Genomic DNA, 21,923 nt, shown 5'->3' on the forward strand with positions numbered 1-21,923 from the left:
TGAGGGAGGAGGGAGAGAGAAAACAAGAGAAAAAGGGAGGGAGAGAGAAGAGGAGGAGAGTGGAAAGCAGTGAAAGACAGATGAGAGTGAGAGGAGGGAAAAGGAGAGATAAAGAAGAGGTGGAGGGGGAGAGGAAACGTGAGCCAAGAAGAAAGAAAAAATGGAAAGTGAGAAGGAGGCATCTTGATCGGGACGGTGGAGGCGAGGAAGAACAGAGGAGGGAAGAAGAGAGGGATGGAGGAGAAGAGAGGGAGACAATTATGAGGAGAGAATGAAGGGAGGGAAGGATGCTGTAGAAGAAGTAAAAGGGAAAAGAGAGGAGAGGAAAAGTGAGGATTTTTTCAACTCTTTCAGAAGCTTGACAACAATATAAAAAGATTTCTGAAGTCTAATTTAAATTTTGATTGTCTGTGTATTTCTCCATAAATGTTCACCATGTTTTAAAGAAACCACTCTGCCTGCACTCAAGGTTACCAGCATGGACCAGCAGGAGCAGACACCATAATTACATCACAGCAGTTGCACATGCATACTGGTTGCAGAAAAATATTAGAAATAAGTAGAGAGAAACAGAAGCATGTCACTGTGCTGTTAATGTTAATAGTATTTATGGTTGTATAGCAGAAGTAAAGAGATTTTGGTTTGCATTGTTCTAAGATATGTTTGAAAATTGATCTCATTGTCAACAAAAACCTGATATTAAGCTAGGGATTTAACTGTATTTCAAACAGTAAATAGATTTGAGCTTGCTGTTTTAAATTAAGTCTTAGTCTTAAGCTCAAAACACACTTGCGCCATCCAAAACGTGCCCAATTGATAGAGATGCAGAGTGAGTATGGGCGTGCAGATGGCCTAGCTGTGTAAGGTGTTACCCATGTACATGGGCGGCCCGGGTTTGAATCCAGCCTGTAGCCCTTTGCTCCATGCCTCTCCCCACTCTCTGTCCCATTTCTGATTCTATCAACTGTCCTCCCCTATCAATTAAAGGCATGAAAAGGCAAAAAAAAAATCTTAAAAATAAAAAGAGATGTAGAATGAGTATGAGGCTCCAGTGCAAGAACATTGCACTTGGATTATTTTTTCACTTACCAGATGGGTAGGGGAGGCTTGAGCGGGCTCTTGTTTCTGGTATCAAGTACCTGGTCCAGCTGTAGCTGGTAGGGAATGTGACCAGACGCGCTGCTGCCTGTCTGATATATAAAATCTTACATGGGCTAGCACCGCCGCCACTAAATGATTACATCAAACAGAAAACAATCAGTGAGTTTTCAGTTAGACTGGCCAGAGCAACTGTTAGAGGGGACTGTGAGATACCTCTTAGGCGCTCCACATTTGGGCAAAATATCATATCTTTCAAAGGGAGCACACTGTGGAACACTTTACCACTCTCAGTCAGGGAATGCTCCAGCTTTCCAAGTTTCAAGGGTAATCTGAAAGCGTGGCTCAGGACAAACCAGATTTGTGACCATGTTTAACCATTTCAGTATCTCTAAGCATACATACTTACATACAGTTATGTATGCATAATTTGTGCAATATTGCATACATAGGGACACTTATGTATGCTTTCTGGTGCAATAATATATGCATAAACACATTTGTTAATGCTAACTATGTGCAATATAGCTATGTGCAATAATATTAGCACTTTAACTAACCAGACCAAGGGTGGTGTGCAATTTCTTCTTTAAGCACACTCATGAACTTGTGCAATATATCAGCACACTCGCACTTTAGCACTACAGCACTTTGTCATCTGCCTTATGCACTTTAACGGCAATGGTCACTTTATTTCTGCTCTGTCCTAAGCTAAGGTCATGCAGCAATCTAGTACAGGGGTTCTTAACCTTTTTGACCTCGGGGCCCAACCTTTCCAGTACAGAGGGAACCGGGGCCCATTTAGATTTTAACACTGAATTGGTAATCATACACTTGATTTGATTTGTATTCAATAACTATATCTAATGTACCTCGATCAGACGGAAGAGGAAGAGGAAAAGAGATACGAGTACTGCTGTGCCCCTGTTAATGTATGAGTATTTAAGACAATAACAGAGAACCGTGCCTGTCTCTACAGCAGTGGTACTAAACCTTATTTTACCGAAGAGCCACATTGTTGAAAAAAAAAACTTTAGCGAGAGACACAATATAAACCAGGAATTTAAGGTAGATAATAGATCTGATAATCTGTAGTTGAAATGAAATAAAACATAGGATTGGTGGATAATTATGAGGTTAAATGGGATAAAAATGTCTGTATAATGTAAGATGAAACAATATGTCACTGATTTTTATTTTATTTTTTTATTTTATTTATCACAGACATCAGGCTAAAACCTTGTATCTCAATTTTTCATGATTTTAATTTGTTTTTATAAATCAGTGCTATTGGTCAGTCTTAACTGCCAGTGGTTTTAACTAATTTTAAATCAATAAAATATGTCAAAAGATACATTTTTTTCATTCCCTGAAAAGTGGTCATTTTGGAGGTACCAGTCTTTGGCCCAACACCAGCGTTATGAAAGTTCCACCTGGCCTAAAGACTTTTGTAGATATTAGAATGTGCTGAGTTTGAGCTCTGAGATGCTTTTCAAAGAAAATGATGAATGATAGTTGGCTATTTGGGTATTTATAGCTCACACTGGGGCCTTTACTGGAGTTCTGTGGCTTCATTAACATAAAAGAGATACGTTATAATTTTTTTCCACTTCCTATTAACTCTTTAGTTAAAGGTGGAGGGGCCTCATATTGGTCTTTGCCCTGGGCCTCCAAATGACGAAAACCAGCCCTGCCTCACACCTGCAGCTCTCCAGACACATCGTTTCACCCTGCCTCATTTTGGAGCTTTGGTTTTATATTTCTGCTCTTTTGACAATATTTATGATCATTAGTGCATTACAGATCAAATAAAACGCCCACGTTTGGACAACTTTCACTAGATATGACGTCATCTCCACGTGTGATCCGTGTGAGTTATGCTCGTTGATGACGCACATCGGCACAGTTGTCATAAGATCTGTGTGTGAGAGAGCATCGGCAGGATGTGGCTGGAGAAAAAGTTAAAACGAGGAAATGGGAAGCTTCAGATTAAACACCTCGATGAATGAACAAACTGAAGAGACGCACCACCGGCGGACTTCCTCTTCTCTCCTCTCTAACACACACTCCTCCGTCGAGCACATCCGCAATAATAATATACGGATTTAAAATAATAAACGCTTAAATTTGGAAGTTAAAGCCAGTCTCCTGTGTGTGGGTAAGAGATTTATTGATGTGACCTATCGTGAATCTTTACTGATGACGGTGTTTAACTTCATAAAGGGTTTTACTTAAGGTTTTGTTTTTTCCAAGTAAGCCGCAACTGGTTACTAAAGAGCCACATGTGGCTCGAGAGCCGCGAGTTGAGTATTACTGCTCTACAGCCTTATGCCTCATATCAGTGAGTGTGTGAAATTATACCTCATTATAAACAACTCATTCATTACATCAACAAACTTATTCATAACTTCTGCTCTAGACTCGCGGCTGTCTTCTTCTGCTTGTTTGAGCTTGTTAGTCAACTGACTAACGCATTACGGCCACCAAGTGGCGGGGAGGTGTATTACAACTGAGCGTCTCGCGGCCAATACTTACTCCTTGCGGCCCTCGCGGCCCACAGGAAAAAAAAATAAAAAATAAGGATTTTTTTGGCGGCCCACTAGCAGGCGCTCACGGCCCAACCATGGGCCGTGGCCTCATGGTTAAAAATCACTGATCTAGTGTATCGTTATATTTGGGTTTTTGTATTTTATTGTACTGTCCGTGTTGTCTGATTTTGGTGTTTTTTATGTAGATTTTTAATGGACTCTTTGTTGTACATACCATCAACCTGGTGGGGAAATTAGCTATGGCTACAATCTGGTACATTTACATGTCCATGTCCATTAATGTTCATTGTCCCATGTTACAAATAAATAAATAAATAAATAATAAAACCCTTTAACCACTAATTCAGCAACGTCACATAACAACGTAACATCTGCCTTAGAATGCGTCAACTCTACCGTCATTGTACAGCAAAATTTACAGCCCATAATCTGCAGCCTGACATCATCACAAACAGACGTAAAAACCTTTGCAGCTCTCTAAAATGCACACAATCTAGAAAACAAACTGGGCAGAGGCATAGAGAGTCACACAACAACTGTGCTTAATAACCATGCATGATTTGAACAGCTGCACAGCTGATTCAATGAAAACAAGACAGGAGCTTCTAAACTTAATGCTGCCCGTTTATGCTGATCTTGATCCTGTCATCCAAAAATCCAAAATGAGGATAATTCCACAGTATAATGCCGTCCTCTCTGCCATGTCTCTAGCTCAATAAGCTAGTCACGTGCATGTACTGGCACAGGTTGTTTACCCTCTGGTTGCACACCGCTACATGTGAATGTGCAAACAGGAAAGAAAGAACAACAAACATTGCAGACATTTTGAGGGGCTTCTTTTTACTTTCTCTCTTTTTTGTGGTAGATGCACCCTAGCTGAAATGCTAGAGTATTGCTACAGGTTGCTCATCGTTCATCAGAATCTTTAACTGTGCTGCTGTTGTCTTGGCCAGCCACTCGAAAAAATTAGTTTTTGAGGATTTAATGGTCAAAAAAGGGAAAATAGAATACAGTTGTCTGCCTAGAGCTTTTCCTTAGAGTTAATCTAGGTATGTGAAGTTATCTAACTTTGGTTTTTCAGTTTAGTCAATAACCCCCTGACCCAAAAGTACAAGTACGAGTAAGTCTTTACGAGTAGCTTGTGAAGCATTCTGGGATTGCTCACAGTGTTTACTTGCTTTTCTGCATCATTATGTTTTGAAAATTAAACCAAAACGGTGGGTTACTTTTTAGTAAATACACCGTGTTGAGATTTTTGTAGAACAGAGTCCTTAAATGATCAGTAAAAGTAAACAGTGGAGAATGGTGAAGCTGAGCAGCGCGTCTTTACTCTAAGTCTTTTGTTATTGTTTTGATTGAGAGCCCCATGACAGAGGAGTTTACATAATTTGCATTTAATGTGAATAAACTTTTTATCTCTGCAGCCAGATCTCAAGTTTGGTTGATATTAAGTTCTCTTTACAGGTGAATCCACGTGTTTTTGATCGTTAAGACTCCATTTCTATTTTACTTCTTTCACTGAAAGCTGCTGCAGTCACAAAGTTAATTACCAACTATAACAGCACTTCAGAAAACACTAGGACTCCTCTCATCCTAACTGAGCACAGTGACCAAAAAATATCTCCAGCGATTCAAGGCGCCTTGCTCTGGTTTCCCTTCAGAGGAACAATTACCTAATGAACAAGATGTCCTGGTTACACACTGCAGAAAGCGGGATGTGGGACATTTTAATTAGCTGTTCAACACAAAGAAGCTACGCTGGAACATTGGTGCCGCTGACTACTTGTCGTAGAAATTCTGCTTTGTCACAGAGTACTTAAAGTAAGGTCATGAAACGTGTTGTGTAAAAATGTGCAAGGTGTTGAGATGGAGTGTGAGAGAGAAGCTGGGAGTGGGTGAGTGGGAGAGAGAGAGAGAGAGAGAGAGAGAGGGAGGAGGTGGAAGCTGATGTGGTGGGAGAGAGAGAGTGAGAATCAACATTGAGGAGGAGGACGGTGCACTTATTCTGCCTCTGGCTTTCTACAGAGATCTAAAAATTGTAACAGAAAATGCTGATAATCTGCTTATCTAATACAACACGGCACAACAGCATCTTGTTAATCCTTTTTGGCAGCTTTGCCTCCATGCTAATACAAAGTGTTTTGTCTTTTTTTTTTTGGGAAGGGTGAGGTTAATCCAACACTTACAACTTGTGAAAAGTTGACTGAGTGCCTTTGATTTAGTCAGTGGACAGAGCGGCTGTGGGTGGAAAACGTGACAAATCCAACTGGCAGACTGGTGCACCAAGGTAAATGTTTCAAACTCACCAAAAAAGAGAAACCTGAGGAGTCGCTGGGTATTTAGAGACAATAAGAAATAAATACACTGTAGTTTATAAGTAGCTTCTGTGAGGGATGCCAGATATGAAAGACAAAAGGATCATTTCAACCTCCTTACCACCTAACTGAAGGGATAAATTACATTGCTTTAAAAATAACCTGCTGCATAACAAGATAACTGCCCGAGTCTGCTTGGAGAAGTAGTCTTGGACACAATTCATGGATGAATCAGGTTACTATCTCTTTAAAAACAGTTGTTCCCTTGTAGCATAGACCCATTTAATCCTCTGAGCTCCATGGTAGATTTTAAAGTAGATGGGGTCATGTTGGCATCTTAAAAACAGTAACATCCGTGGTAGTCTGTTGAATGGACTATTGTCCGTACAGTGCATAAACAAATGCTGATGTAAGTGGCTGCTATGGTTGTCTCTTTCTTCTTGGGATTTTTGCAAATCAAGTACATGCAAACCGCCACCTACTTTATAGGATAGAGTACATACACAATATTTTCAAACAAGAATGATGTTATAAATGTAGAAACAGACTAGCAGGAAGAGTTAGGGTGGAGCGATCATGCTAAGGCAAGGTACAAAACAGTCATGGCTAATTGCCCTAAGACGAATTGGCCTTATTGGATTAACACGAGCATATTTTATATATGAACCTGATGAGCACTCAAGTCATGAAGGATTCAGTCACAGAGCACGAGTTAAGGTTCCACTCAGTCTGTTATAGAGTGTGCTAAAATCTCAGTTATCCCGGGTTTATTGTCCTCTTTACTTAAATACACTAGGGTCAAAATCAAAAGGGTTTAAGGGTGGAGAACAATACCACAATTTAGCATCACTTTTCAGAGTACATTGCACAAAAATGGCAGCATACACCTGAATTTATTTTGAATATTTTCTCAAAATATAGAAATCCATTGTTTCTTTGTACAAAATACAAACAGAAAAATACGTTCACTTCCAGAGAATGCACTGATTCTCCAACTCTCCACTACACGTCTGTAGAGGTAGAAAAAGTTATTTCAAAAAACATAGCCCTTTTGTTCTTTGGTGATGCTGGTGGAGAGCACTTTAAAAAACATTGGTCCATAATCAACCATAGATGTTCAGCTGGGTGTAGATTGGTTGGCTGTGAAAGCCACAGAGAAAGATTCTCAACAGTTTTCATAAAACCAACAGGTGTCCCTTCAAGCCCTCTTGGTTTTGGTGCTGTCATCTTGGAGAAACTATTCCCATCAAAACAAAACTTTTTCATCGTAGTGGTCAGACAACTCAGTAGTGATGAGTGTTCACCCTTGAAAATAAGGAGACAGATGACTAAAACCAACAGAACAGCAGAGCCAGAGTATTAAAAAATGTTCAGACAAAGGAAAGGTCTTTATGCCAGTAATAATTCTGATACATTTTCTCTTTTAAATCACCTGTTATCACTGACAAAATGACTCCACTGCTATTGATCAATAAAGTTATTACTTTGATGTACTGCACTGTTGCAGCAGCTATGCATAAGTTTAAATTGTAAAGTGATACAAAATCTGTATTCTGGATTTGTTGTATGACAGGCAACTATGTTATTTATTTTATTATTTGTTTTATTCAACCTTTATTTAATCAGGAGAAAAACCTCACTGAGATTAAAAATCTCATTTTTAGAGTGTCCTGGCCAAGACAGCAGTGTTCCTAAAACAGTCATACACAACAAACATAACATAAGATATGTAGTCCATATGCATCAAAGACACACGACAACAATGTAAGCAGTAACTGTTTACCAGAATCAGTCATGTTTGTGAATTAATCAAAGCTTCTGCAGCCAGATGTGTCTGCCTTTTTCAACTTTCTCTTAAAAGTGTGAGAGATCAGTTCAATGGGTTTCAGGTCTTTTTGTAAATCATTCCAGGCAGAGGGAGCAGCAAATTTAAATGCTGTTATAAACCACCAGGCCACATTTAAGCTGTGAAAAACATCTCTAAGATTATAAAATTAGGGGAAAAACTGATCCAACATTAGAGCAACATTAAATTACCTTATGTTATTCTATTTTACATTAGCTCAGTGGTTCAAACTTTTTCTATCCCGCCCCCCTTTTGGCAGATTAAAGTATTTTTTTAGGACCCTCCTACCCTTCACTGTATGTATCCACATGTAAAAATATATTTAAAAAAAATATGTATGATAAACACACCATTATTCACCATTCTTGCAAATTAATTTCTCTTTTTTTTTTTTTTTTTACTTTTAGAATTTTCCACAACATAAAAACTGAACACTTTGATTTTTTTACCCAGTCCTGCAATAATTTCAGTTACAACTGTGGGCTTATTTGTTGCTACAGATCTTTTTGTGTCCGGGGTGCAGCTGTAAGACTGCCTCTCTGTTCATTTTCAATGCCCAGCTATGATTTGATTTGGTATAGTAGATGCATCAGCCTTTTGCAACATCCTCACACAGGTAGAATGATGCAAAAGGAAAAAGTGTGGCAAAGGCTCTCATGCCTAGCTGTCAGTGTCTTGGACATTGCAATAATATTGTTGAGCCTGAGGAGACTTCAATAAACTTCTCCTCTTCTACAGGGCTGAAGTCATCAGCTGGTGCAGCTAAGCCTGGCCTTGCCACGCCCCCCTGAGGGGCCCACGGTGGTGTTAATTTTGGCAGCTATTTTTAATTTTGGTCTTTAAATGAAATGCATTTTAGTTTTAGTCACATTTTTAGTCATTTTTATCCTTTTTGGTTTTAGTCTAGTTTTCGTCCATAAAAAGTCCTCACATTTTAGTCTTTACTTTTAGTGCAAGCATTTATATTCTTGCCTAAATCTGGTACCAAATCATGGTAGTTTGTTCTCTGCACTCTGCCAAACTGGGGGTCCCTGCTTTCTACAGCTAAGAGGCAGATTAAATACAGATGCTTTTTTTTTTGACAGATTTACCCACAGTGGGGAAATATCATGGATTTTAAATGTCCGAAGAAAACTAAATTACATTTTAGTCTAGTTTAATTATTTTAATGAAAACTAAACTCAGTTTTTGTGAGTTTTAGTCATCACAGATCTATTTTTGTTCGTCTTAGTCTAGTTTTGTCATGGGAGAAAAGGCTGCCGACGAACATTTTTAGTCATAGTTTTAGTCAACGAAATTTACACTGGCCCACGACGCACTTTGAGATCACTGCTTTAGCTGGAGCTCAAGGCTGTTGCTATTTTTATTGGCTGATCATGAAGCCTGATGAGACTGAGACTCAGTTGGAAACTCAAAGATGACAAATGCAAACTTGTTCTGCAGCAGCAATGAATATTTTAAACACACTAGAAAGTGTGAGTTGTGTTGGCTGTTTTTCAAAAAAATCACCGTAGGAGAACATTCTTGTGTTTTGCGTCAAGGCTCCAACCTCAACACTCAGGCTTATTACAATGTGCTGATTAGTGTCGACTTTACACCGTAATTTTAGAGCTGATGCAACAGGTCACTGGTTTCATCATGATTTCAATGTGTGCAGCAAATTGATTGCAGCGTCATAGCATCTATAAAAACCTTCATGCGATGGCTGCCAGTTGCAACATATAAGTGTTTAAAATTGTACATTCAAGCAAACAGTCTAAATGTGCATCCCCTCAGTGCAGATGATAAACTCTTCTTCTTCATGCTCCAGATGATCATTGATTTTACTGTTGCCTGATCACATGGATAGTGTTACATAAAACTGTTGCCTCGTGCTGCACACCGATCACACTCACTCAGACACCAGGGGTGCAGTAGAAGAGCCTGTAACATCAGCAAGATATTATGAACAGGCTAATTAGATGGGAAAACTTCCCTCTAGATGCACGTCCATGCTGTTTTCATGTGTGCCTCTACCGTAAATCATTAACATCTCATCATCACGTCAGTCCCACATTGCTCCATCATCAGGGACGTTACACGCCAGTTATTTCTCATGATCTTGTACTATCTCGTGTTTTCTCTCCTCTCTTATTCCTCTCTCTGTGTTTTCTTTTCAGGGCACAGTGAACAATCAAACAGGCATTTTCCCACAATCCTTTGTGAAGATCATTAAGCCCCTCCCAGACAGTGACTCAGAAGGTGAGGGTGGAGGCCACACCTACAGCTGCCTACGCTGCTTCCTTCTGACCCCCTCTGGAGTCCAAACCAGGTCTGTGTCAAGAACTTGTGAAGTTGAATGTCACAGTAGAGTTTTTTTTTTTTCAGCCTAATCGATATGAATGCTCATGATCAATAACAGCTAGAAACTAATACTGTAATACTTACAAAGCAATAATAACCTACAGATTGTGCAGACATGTCAGTAAGGATAGTATACAAAGACTGGTTTGAAGACATTCTTTATCACTTTGAACAGTTTTCAAACATGTTTTGCACAATCCAGTCATGATGTCTGTCTCTAAATCTGTTAAAAAAAAAAAAGAAAAGAAAAAAAACAAAAAAACATACCAATCCCTATGGTCAGGTGATAAGAAAACACTGAAACACTGCAACTGAGATGCTTCCCAGATCCCTTAGTTAGTAAATGTACATTCAGTTGTGACTATGTGAGTTTTACCTGTTGCTATAAGCTAGACAATTTCAAATCTTAACTGATTTATAGAAATGTGGAAGACATAAGGAGAGCTTCAGCACATTTGTAACATCATTATCTTCTAAATTCACACATTGGATGAATCAGCCAGACCACAAGACCACACACCTGCCATCTGCAGTAATGATTTCACAGTGTTGATTCAACACACACCAGATTCACCTAAACTCCAGAAGAAAAACAAACATGAATGACACGCGACATCCTCAGCTGGCAAACAAAAAATCAGGACAAGAGTATGGATGAAATCCTGGCTGAGATGGAGGTATAGTTGTGGTTTTGTTTGTGAGTTTGCAGCCTCCAGTTGGTAATGCTACCTGCTCTGGCTCTCATTGACTATTATGTTCATCACAGGCAGTCTGACTGAGGATCATGAATATCAAACATGCTTGATTTTTGTGAGTCCAGATCAGGGACTCTGCAACTTGATTCAGAGCAGTAAAATTGTAGTAGTACCACACACTTAAAGGAGACATATTTTAACCTTTTAAGACTAGTTTATATTGTTCTCAGAGGTCCCTAAAACATGCCTGTGAAGTTTGTTGCTAAAAAACACTCTACTATAGGATTTTTGCATGTCTAAAAACCCCTCTATTTCAGCCCTTCTCAGAACTAGCAGTTTCTGTTTCTGTGGCTTTAAATGGTAATTAGCTGTCTGACTCCACCCCTAACCACACCCCTCTCAGGAAATGGATGCAGCACTCCTGAAGTTACAGACACTTTTATCCAAAGCTTAGGACGTGACTGGGATTTGAACCATCAATCTCCCAGACCATAGTCAGCAGGATAACCCACTGAGCTATCCAGCATCTCAGGTGGAAGGGTCAGTAGAGGAGGGCAAAAGTTTCCTCCAAGTGGGGGAGGGCCAACTAAACCTGGGGGTGAGTGCTTATGCCTCTGGTGAGGTCACCAGATGTCAAATCTGAGAGCGACTTGTTTTGGCACACATTTTCTGAGAGGTGCAGAAGGAGCGGGAGAAAGGGGAGGGATTTTTCTGGTACTTGAGGGGATTGTGGACAGGCCAGGGACACATATTTGTGGTAGAAAAGACTGAAAAAGGGATTTTTGCATAATATGTCCCCTTTAAGGATCATTTGGACAAATTGTTGCCTCAGTCAAGCCATGACCCTCTGAATATTGAAGGGGGGAAATTAGGCCTGAACTCTGGCTTATTCTAGTCTAGTGTCCAGCCAACCTAAGTTGGAAAAAAAAAAAAAAAACGCAACAAAATTGCCAATGATAAAATTGTTGTAGTGTGTTTTTCAAAACAAAGAAGCAAAATTAAATGTTAATGAAATTTGCTGAATTAAAACTTGGGCTGAAAACTAGTTTACATTTTATTGGAATCGCAAAATGGGCGCCATTACTTTTTAAGGTGAGATGTGTGGCAATAACCCGTTTCAGGTACCATTTTGATTTAAATACTGTGCAGCAAAGATGTCCTGGCACACACTTTATACACAGATGTAAGGGTATATCATCTTTGTGTAGAAATTGAAAAAAAAAAAAAAACCCTCATCAGTCAAGTTTATACTCTCTTAATAATCATTTCATCTGTACTGCAGTTCAAAAGAGAATAATGATGTTATAACCCCACTTTTTGATAACTCTTTAACGACAAATCATATCCATAAGTCAAAATAGGAACACTGTTGTAATACATTTAGCCATTTTTTTGCAAAATGGATATATAGTTTTAGTTGGCGGAGAAGGTTCTACTCAAAAGGTGCTCCCTGGATTAGTCAAGCAACATTGTTTGACTTTCAAGGGAGTGCATATCTAGAAACCCCCGTATGGAAAGATACATTTATGACAATGCATATTGAATACATTAAAATTAGTTAAAAGCAATTCATTCATAGTAGCATGAAACTGAATATGAGGGTGCAACAAGCTTTATGCTATAAAAGAGGAGGCTGGGGTGGAGGAGGTTAAGCCCTGCTAGCAACAGCAGTATAATGCATCACCACTGATGCAAGCAGGGATTAGTGAGAAGTACATCATATTTAAAAGGACAACCGTGTTGGCAGAAAGAGCTGTGATTGGCTGTGGGAGCTGGGAGGTGATAACTGCAATCAGCTGGCCGTCAGGCGTATGACTGTGCGTATGACTACCTTGTCCTTTATGAAGTAACGCTGAGCTTTATTTCGGTGTGCAGATGGCCTAGAAGTTAGGTCGTAAATCATATACACAGGCAGCCTGGGTTCAAGTCCTACCTGTGGCTTCTTTGAGTGCTTGTTTGTCCCTATATGTCTATATGGTTGCAGCCCATGTGATGTTAAACGGGACCAGCAAAATAGACGGATCAATGACAGGATGGATGGATGGATGGATGGATGGACATCTTTCCCGGAAACCATTTTGACTCAATAGAAATGACTCTAATATTTCTATACTTACCAGTATTTGTTTTCCTCCTTTGCTCATTTTGAAGAACAGACTGCAAAGGTGTTTTGATAGATTTATCTGCAAAAGGAATGCACTGCCCACATTGATATTTTTGTTTATTGTTATGTAATTTCTTGGAGTTTCTTCAAGTTTTTCATATTCCTAAAAACAGTATGAACTAAAGGTTATGTAAGTTATTTTTTAAAGTTATTATTTTATCTTTTGCTCAATTTAAACAGGATTATGCAAACAATGAACACCACTAGTCTTATTTGTTTAGCATTAAATCCTCAGAAATGATGATTCAAGACACCAAACACAAAGAGCACATCAAGAGTGAACTCTTTATTATGTTATTACAGAAACATTAATCCACCAGAGTAGCTTTAAGCAGCATTTAGAAAAGTCACGGTGCCAAGAAAAAACCTGCATTTGCCAGGCAGGAACCAGACTCATGTTGAGACTGTGTTGTTCTTCAATTGGTAATCGATTGCCAGACCATTCTTTTGTACTGAGAAATGTCAAAGTTAGAGTTTGTTATAGAGGTGTATATTGGGCATGATGTAAGCTGATACTAAATTATACGTAACTGTAAGACATTATGTGTTAGCCTGATACATGTCAACAAAGTTTGACTTTGTAAAGTTTTTTTTTATGTTAGCAGAAACAGTTAACCTATTTGAAGTTTTTAGAAGTAAGTTATCACAGAGCTAAGGATAAGGTTCAAAAGCTTTTATTTAATCTTGGATATATATGACGAAGACTTTAAAGTATCAAGCTTTAGACAATTTCACACCTAAAAGAAGACTTGCTGTGGTCCTAACTGGATGGTGTTTTTACAGTTTATCGTTGCTTTTATCACATATAGCCTGAATTTTTCTAACCTTATCCTTGTTTCCAGAAACAGTGCCTGAAGACAGTCCTGTAGTTTTCCTGATACTGTAGACTGTATTTTTATCTTCATGAGCAGCTCCGGTCATCTGAAGTTCACCACCCTGCACTGAGGGCCTTCAGTGTTCATCCTTTTTAAATATTACCGACACAGCAAGAATTTCATGATAAGGTTTTTGGTCTTCACTCTCAGAAGGGACCCAAACTTTCTGCTGCAGGAGATTAGTAGTTCTATTAGAGCTGGTGTTAACATAAATCTTAATCTGTTTGGATCACAACGTACAGAACGCTACAGCAGATTGAAATCTTTTTGTGTGCTTGTTTGATTTTCCTTAAAGTTAATTTAACCCTTTAAAACCTACGGTATCGCTGGTGCTCCCATTTGCATATCTAATTTGACTGCGGTAGAATTGTAACCAAATGAGATAGAGCAATAATTCTTTTTGCATATAAAACCAGAGGAGTAACACTAACATATCACACATTCAGTGTCCCAGAGTTCTGTTTCCTTCTAGAAATATCCTTCCTTCTTTTACAGAAATGTAGTACAAAGTGCACACATCAAAAACAATATAATTTAATAGAATCTGGGCTATAATTGTGTTGTTTTCTTGCTGGTCACGAGTCACACTTGTTATTGTTTCAACATGGTCTTCTGCAAACACATGTATGCTCAAAAGTATCTGGCACCTTAGAGATTTTATTTCACTATTGTAAATAGTTTATTTTTGCAAAAACTCAAAATTTAAAGCCAGAACAATTTAAAAGGCAAATATATCAGCGAGAGATCAAGAGTATCCAATACTGCTTTTGGAGATTTCTCTAGATTCTCTGAAGCTTTTGATATTACGTTCAAGTCAAAGTCTGTGCAGTTTACGTTGAGGAACACTGGAGTGAACACTGGAATTGGGGTTGTAGTCCTTGTAGGGATTTTAAAAATCTTATGTTCCTGCTGTCTTGATAGTTAGACCTTTAGGGAGTAAGATATCAGTCATTCCCATAGTGGTCAGTCTGAGGTAGGGTTATTCTGAGTCCAATACCAGTATTGGAAATACATCTGATACTGCTTAAAATGCAGGTATTAGTATCAGTGAGTACATGAGTTTATGCACGGTTTGGTTTAGCTTTATAATTAGCTTCGTTTAGCCATGCTAACTGTTAGCGCTATAAACCAGAAATCTATTCTTCTTTGCTGCCGGAAAGTACATCATGCATGGGCTACCGTTTTAGAGCAATGAAGAAGAACCAAAAGACTCAGTGCAGCAGCAAAGAATGGTGGCTGCATTACATTTTTTCTTTGAGTGTGATCGTTAAAATGCCTTCAGGACCCGACAACAAGTGACACAGTTTATCAAAAGTTAAATAACTTTTGAGCCATAAATAGTTGACTCTTACTTGTTTTTCCTCTTGAAGCTAGCTGTTGTGCTTTGCTATTGATGCTGTTGATGCCTTTGAATCCTTTGCAGCAGCATTTTCAGTGAGCCTGGAGCTCGTGTGACTTTTGGGGACTTTAATTATTAGATCCACACTAGTAAACATAACATTAAACATCTTTTTAATCAATTTAATCGAATTAATGCAGGTAATGCAATTAATGCAGAATTAAGATAGTTTAGTACCACTAGCTTAAATGCTAACGCAAATGCCAACTACCATATTGTGTACCCTTTGTGAGGCTCTGACAGCCAATGGCAGGCTGTTTTATAATCACCTTATGCTGCCTGAATAGAGAATGAGAGATAGAGCCTGTGATGCAGCCCCCTGTTTTACTGTTATTTTAATATTTAGGAGTAAAACTATGATTCCAGAAAGTTTACACTGGTATCAGATCAGTACTCGGTATTGGCCAATACCCAACACCTTGGAATTGGAATTGTATCAGAAAGGAATAAATGGTCTTAGAACATCCCTAGTCTGAGGTTTGTAAAGGGATTTTTCTTTCTTACAGGGACGTTTGTGTCCAAGAGGACCTGACTATCCAGCCGACGTACAAGGACCTCCTGTCTCGAATGAGGTACGTTTGAACCAAACACTCAAACTCTTTAGAACACTTACTGTCCCTGTTTCATTTGTGCTTGAGCTATTTCTGAAACAAAGAGGTGACGGACATCCAAAAGTGTGTTTTAGGTTTTGTTTTTATTTCATTTGCACCCATGTGGGAAATTTTGTGGGTGTTAAGAGCTCACTGTTGTTTGGCCTTAGAGGGGAAATGACAGTACACAGGCTAACACCTGTGAGTGGATCACAAACACCCTCAAACAGATGTGATAATGGAACAGATATGTGTGCTGAAAGCCAGGCAGGACTATTTTTGCATGAAAACCCTCATAATGTTGCATCACATCCCCAGTCATGCCTAATCATCCAAACTTTCTCTTCTTTGTATATTGCATCAGAGAACTAGGGCTGATTTTTGGCTGGTAACATTTGACCTCAGCTTTTTAAAGCATCCATTGTGCAACATATTTAATTGAAACTACTGGAATAAATTAGACTTAAAATGAGGAGATTTAAATCACAAATTAAAGCGTTATGTTGGTAAATCTTTGCGCAGTAGAGCAGATTTCCCTGCCCAGTGTTTTTCAGATGCTCTGATGCACTCCGTTTGTACCTGACCTGTGTGACTTGGCTTTTAGCTTTGCTTCAGCATTTCACACGCTCACTATTTCTATGTTAATGCCAGAACAAACAAGCATGTGTAAAAGTCCATTAACTCCTTGGCCTGTCCTGAGGGCTGCATATTTAGCAGCAGTGCACGTTAAACCTGCAAACCGCCGTTTGCCAATCAATACCGCTCATGAAATTAGTTTCTGAAGGCCCTCCTCTCCCACTGCCCCACCATCACAGGATGCATAGGCTCATTACACTATCATATCTGCTGGTCTCTGTCTTTTACTCTTTCATTCCCCCTCTCCCTCTACCTCTCATTATCTGCTAATTTAGAGAGGTGAGCGCCATGATGATTAGCTCTCCCCATTCATAATCAGTTCATTTCTTCGGCTTATCTGCTCATTATTGTTTTTCTATGTTCAGGCCTATTGTGCCCCTGGAGTAGGATGGATGAGACCCTGGTCTGGAGTTTTAATATGGCTTAGCTCTGATGAAAGGAGGGAGGAGAAATGGAGGAGAGACGAAGGCATGAGAAGGCAAAGAAAGGAGAGGGGACCAGATCTGTTGCTAAAACATGTTGCTAAACTAGCACACAGTTAAATAAATGAAACTATAATTACTTTCCTCAAGTTTTAATGAGTTTAAAATGAACCGAACACAGTTTTTTCAGTGTGCTGCCACACAGCATCACATCACATTAAGCAACTATTATAGGGGCTTTTATTTCAGCTAGCTTTAGCAGCCCAGGTGGAGAAAAAGCTGCACGACTGCCATTAAGAGCCTGACCAGGGAAATTTAAGATTTTTCAAAGAGTATACAGGATGTTTAGCCATAAACTAAAGTGTGTGTGTGTATATATATATATATATATATATATATATATATATATATATATATATATATATATATATATATATATATATATATATATATATATATATATATATATATATGTCTATATATATATATATATATATATATATATATATATACATACACACATTGTGGGAGATACATTCCTGTTGTAGAGCAGAAGTGGAACTTGTTAAAGCTTGTTTAAGTGCCTTTGGTAACATTGTTTGAGTGCCGAAACCAAAGTAAAAAGTCATTATGCCACTAGGGCTGACAGCTCCCATTTGACTGGTTGAGAGTTTGGTCAAAAAGCTTTTGTCTGACCCTGATCGACCTGGTCGGCGAGTCACCCCCAGGTGAAAAATTCACATTTTAAAGTGGATTTACTCACAAACCAACCCTATGCAAAACTCTCACAAATGAATCCTAGCCCTAAATGCAATCAATGCATAAAAAAAGTGAATGCTTTTGTTTATGTTATTATTCATGATAATATTCCTAATCCTGTAACAACAGAGGATAGGCTTCTTAGGCGTGATTAGACAATCAAGGAAATGAGGGCTCTTAAGTTCATGCAGCAACATGGAACTTAAATTCCTGCCCAAGTTAACACATTTTTTGGGGGGGTTGAAAATAGGTAATTTTATGTCATAGTGGAATCTAAAAACTTGCTCTCATGTAAGAAATAAAGCCTTCTGGGAATGCTGGGAAATGTTTTCTACATTTTTTGTAAAATAATGTTTTCATTTTGGTGCACAGAGTGTTAGAGAACATATAGACAGATTTAAGATGCCAGGCACATATTTGACTGATTCCATCAGCCGACAAATGGTCAGGCTGAATCCATAAATTGGGATTTTTAAATCTCAGCAGAACTCAGATAAGGAATGGACGTCCTCTACAAAATCCATTCTCTGCTGGTGGCACGAAGTGACTTTGAATATTTTATTTGCATATCCTTCATCTGATGTAACGTTTAATCATACTGTGCCTCCAGGAGTCCTATAGAAAAGCTCATCAGCTGTGACTTTGTCCTCTCTTGTTTTTTTTTTATTAAGTCTCAAATGTGAGCTTTACCGCCTGTTCATACTGAAAAATGCAAATACAGAGAAGCTTGTTGTCAAACTTCATATCTGCACTTATTACACATTTCCTTTGGTTCGGCACATGTTTGCCTGTTGATAACTCTCACAGCCAAATTCTAATTAAACCCTAATATATCAACAAAGGCCTTCTGAGGGCAGTCAGTTCCTTCACTGGCAGCCTAATACCAGTCTTTTTTTAATAAATTCGTTTTTATTACTTTTAAGATTGAAGTGAACAACTACTCAATGTACAGCAGCCATAAAAGGTTGTCTGTTCTCTTAGAAAACTCACACAAGCATACAATAATGGTAAAATGCCAGCAATCATAGCACACACAGCTTGAACAAAACAGTAAAGAAGTTGTGGAGTTTTATGCCTTTATACTGTGAAGCTGGCCATCCACATGCCAGTTGTGTAACAGTTGTGAAGAATTATCAGCTCCCACTGTGCAACTAAATTGTTAACAACACACAACCAGTGCAAATGAGTGGGCCCCAGGATCCATTTAGTTTGCCCCTTATGTTTAAATATGAAATATGCCAAAAGATACAATTAAGTTGCTCTGTCATGTTTTTTTATGTCAAATATAGAAGATAAAAAAGTAAGCTTCAACATACTTGTAATAAACACTGATGGTTTGTGGTTTAATAGTTTTCATTAAAGTAGTAAGCAGCTTTGATGAATTGTATTATTTTGCTTTGATTTTAACTGAATGAATATAACTGAACAATGTCTATACTTTATATGATTAAAAAGTAATCATGGTCTGAAGTTATTGTTTCTACCTTTGTGTTTTTGTAGGAACGTCTTCAAAGAGGACGACATCGCCCTGAACTACCGAGACCCTGAGGGCGACCTGATCCGCATCCTGGACGACGAGGACGTCCAGCTGATGATCAAGGAGGGCAGAGATCAGCAGAGAAAAGTCAACAGACCTGTCAATCAGTTTCCATGGGAACTGCACGTGACCATGGCCTCAGACCTCTCTGCTTACAACAACGAGGCCTGAGAGTGTGAACATAAGGGAAGTAAAGTTTATGATAAGGCTTCATTTATCCAAACAAGGACTTTCACAAAGTCAATATAGAAGTCCCTGTTCGTTTAAATCTTCTATTCAACCTCTGCCTTTATTTGTTTAGAGTTTGAATGCTGTTTCAGTTGAAGGTCTTTACATTTCTTTTAATAATAAACTAATTTGATAACATACTTTTGTGTTTCTTTTCTTTTGTTTAGCCCAGGAGACAAAAATATTGCAGGGCTGGGCGGGGTTAAGTTTAAGGGAAAAGACAGAACAACACAGTAATGTGTAGCTGAGGGGATTCTTAAAAGGAACCCTGCATGATCAGACAAGTTCATCTTGTTGGATAGATATTTGTATGTCTCATGTACATAATGAACTAAAAAACTCTCAAGATAGCTGCATTTTGAGTCATTTGAGTTTATAAATTAACCAGGAGACCGCCATGTTTTGGTCCACGCTGGGGCCGTGACATCACAGTTCTGTGGTGTGATCCTCACTGCTCCTATGCAGTAACCTGTTTCAGACTGACAGCCAGTGTTAGGGCTGCATCTCAGAAACGCAGCACTTCTCACGCACTGAGAATTCTAAAATTTGAGGTGTCTTCTATTTTATATTTGCACCACGAACAGTTATCTGTCCATCTAGTCAGGAAAACGATAAATACAGAGCCATATTTACCTTGTTGTAGCAAATATTTACATCCACATGGGTAGAAAATGTTTGAAATCTGTTTCTTGATGAACCAGATGAAGGCCACAAGCTAAAATGTGTCTGTTTAATAAAGTTGTTCCCTGAAATTCTTCTCTTTATGAAGCTTTCTGTTTCCACACGGTTCAGGTGGAGATAAACACAGAATGAATGGACTTCTGGATTGCGCCTTTCAAAGTAAAAGTCCACTTTAGCATTTCTTTGGAGAAGCTCCGTTTGAATGTACATAATACTTTTATTTTGAGAAGCTCCAGGCACACTTCCACTATATACTGAAATCAGTCACTTGTAGGGAGCTTTATTGAGGTAAAGCTTAGAAGAATGACAGAGCTTTGACAGCAGGAAGACAAAACCAACACGCAGCAAACTTATGGCAGCAACAGCTGCAAGCAACAAAACCGTCTGAAAAATGGTTACTGCTTAGCAACGGAGAGGAGCGCTGTGGAACTGTGACGTCACACTAACATGACGCGGATCAAAACATGGTGGTCTCCTGGTGAGTTTATGAGCTGAAATGAACTCAAAATGCAGATATGTGGGATATTTAGCGAGTTTTTTAGTTTAGTATACATTTGAGACACTCTATCCAACAAGATGAACTTGTCTGATCATGCGGGGTTCCTTAAGAAGTGACTGTCATTCTGGATCCTGCAGCAAGACTATTATTAAGACTAATTAAGACTTTTAACTAGGTGTTACGGCCTCTTAAAAATTATTCATTTAAACCGGGAAAAAAATAAGGCTCGTATCAAAAGAGACCATAACATATATAAAAGGACACAGACAAATGGTTTGCGTTCCAAAATAATCCAAGCTTTATTTTAATAAACAGATCAATGAATTAATTTAAACATTAATCAAATCAATGAAATAAAAAGGGCTGCAGCCGCCGGCCAAAAAGAACAAAAGAGGGGTGGTGGACTGGCTAACCACGCAATGGGCCATTGGACCAGCCACCACCCCTAACTAAAACTACCTAACCAAAAGAACTAACTATTTAATCAAGAAAAGAACTCAACGAGAAAACAGGACTACCGACGACTACAGCCAAACTAAAACAACAAAACCCAGCAATCTAAACATGCCTGGGCAGGGAGGAAAAGGAGAAACAGGAAACAAAACGCTTGGTTAACCGAATGAATTAATACTAAACGAAAAAAAATAATTACTCAAATACCAAAGAAACAAACCTCCTCATGCACTTCTCCATGAGAGTGTCACGGGTGCCTGGCCCAGCTCTGCTCTCTCTGCTCTCCATGCTCCTCTCCCCTGCCGCTCTAATACTCCACCTCCTCCACCCTGAGTGCTAACAGCACACAGGTGTGCTGCAGCCCACAGGTAGAGGGAGGAGGGGGACCAGAGAGCCAGGGAGAGAGAGGACATGCAGCATTCCAGGACGTACGTAACACTAGGGCTGTCAAATGACTCATTTTAAAGCTTAAAAAAAATGCTTTATTTTGATATTTTTTCAGGATTAGTCACATCTTAATTGCTTGTTTAAAATTAAATTATTTTGCATTCCAAGGCAAATCTTTTAAGGTCCATATTGAAAGTGGGAATCCATTTTACCAGTTCTTATTTACTATAAATACACATAAATTTATGTTATGGTATTGATTTTTAAATTTATTTTTTTCCAGTTAGTTCTGCACTGGTACACCAGTGTGATCTGAGTCCCTGACGAAGCTAGAGGACAACTTAAGATATATTGATATGTCAAATACACTGTTAAACATCAGTACATATGTAGGAGGGCATGTACTAAATGACTCACTGATGTCCAAATATCCCTGGTTAATGTGAC

The 21,923-nt window shown here is 38.7% G+C and overlaps 1 protein-coding gene across 1 annotated transcript in view; it reads left to right on the forward strand.

The window, feature by feature from the left end:
• The window catches only part of ncf4 (neutrophil cytosolic factor 4), a 60,965-nt gene extending 41,371 nt beyond the window's left edge, over positions 1–19,594 (forward strand). Inside the window, exons 8-10 of the mRNA XM_041784766.1 lie at positions 9,968–10,119; positions 15,791–15,856; positions 19,192–19,594. Coding sequence (XP_041640700.1) covers positions 9,968–10,119; positions 15,791–15,856; positions 19,192–19,399 — 426 coding nt within the window. The 3' untranslated portion in view covers positions 19,400–19,594. The remainder of the gene's footprint in view (positions 1–9,967; positions 10,120–15,790; positions 15,857–19,191) is intronic.
• Positions 19,595–21,923: the final 2,329 nt, after the last annotated feature.

Source organism: Cheilinus undulatus, linkage group 4 (genome assembly GCF_018320785.1).
Source record: "Cheilinus undulatus linkage group 4, ASM1832078v1, whole genome shotgun sequence".
NCBI lineage: Eukaryota > Metazoa > Chordata > Actinopteri > Labriformes > Labridae > Cheilinus > Cheilinus undulatus.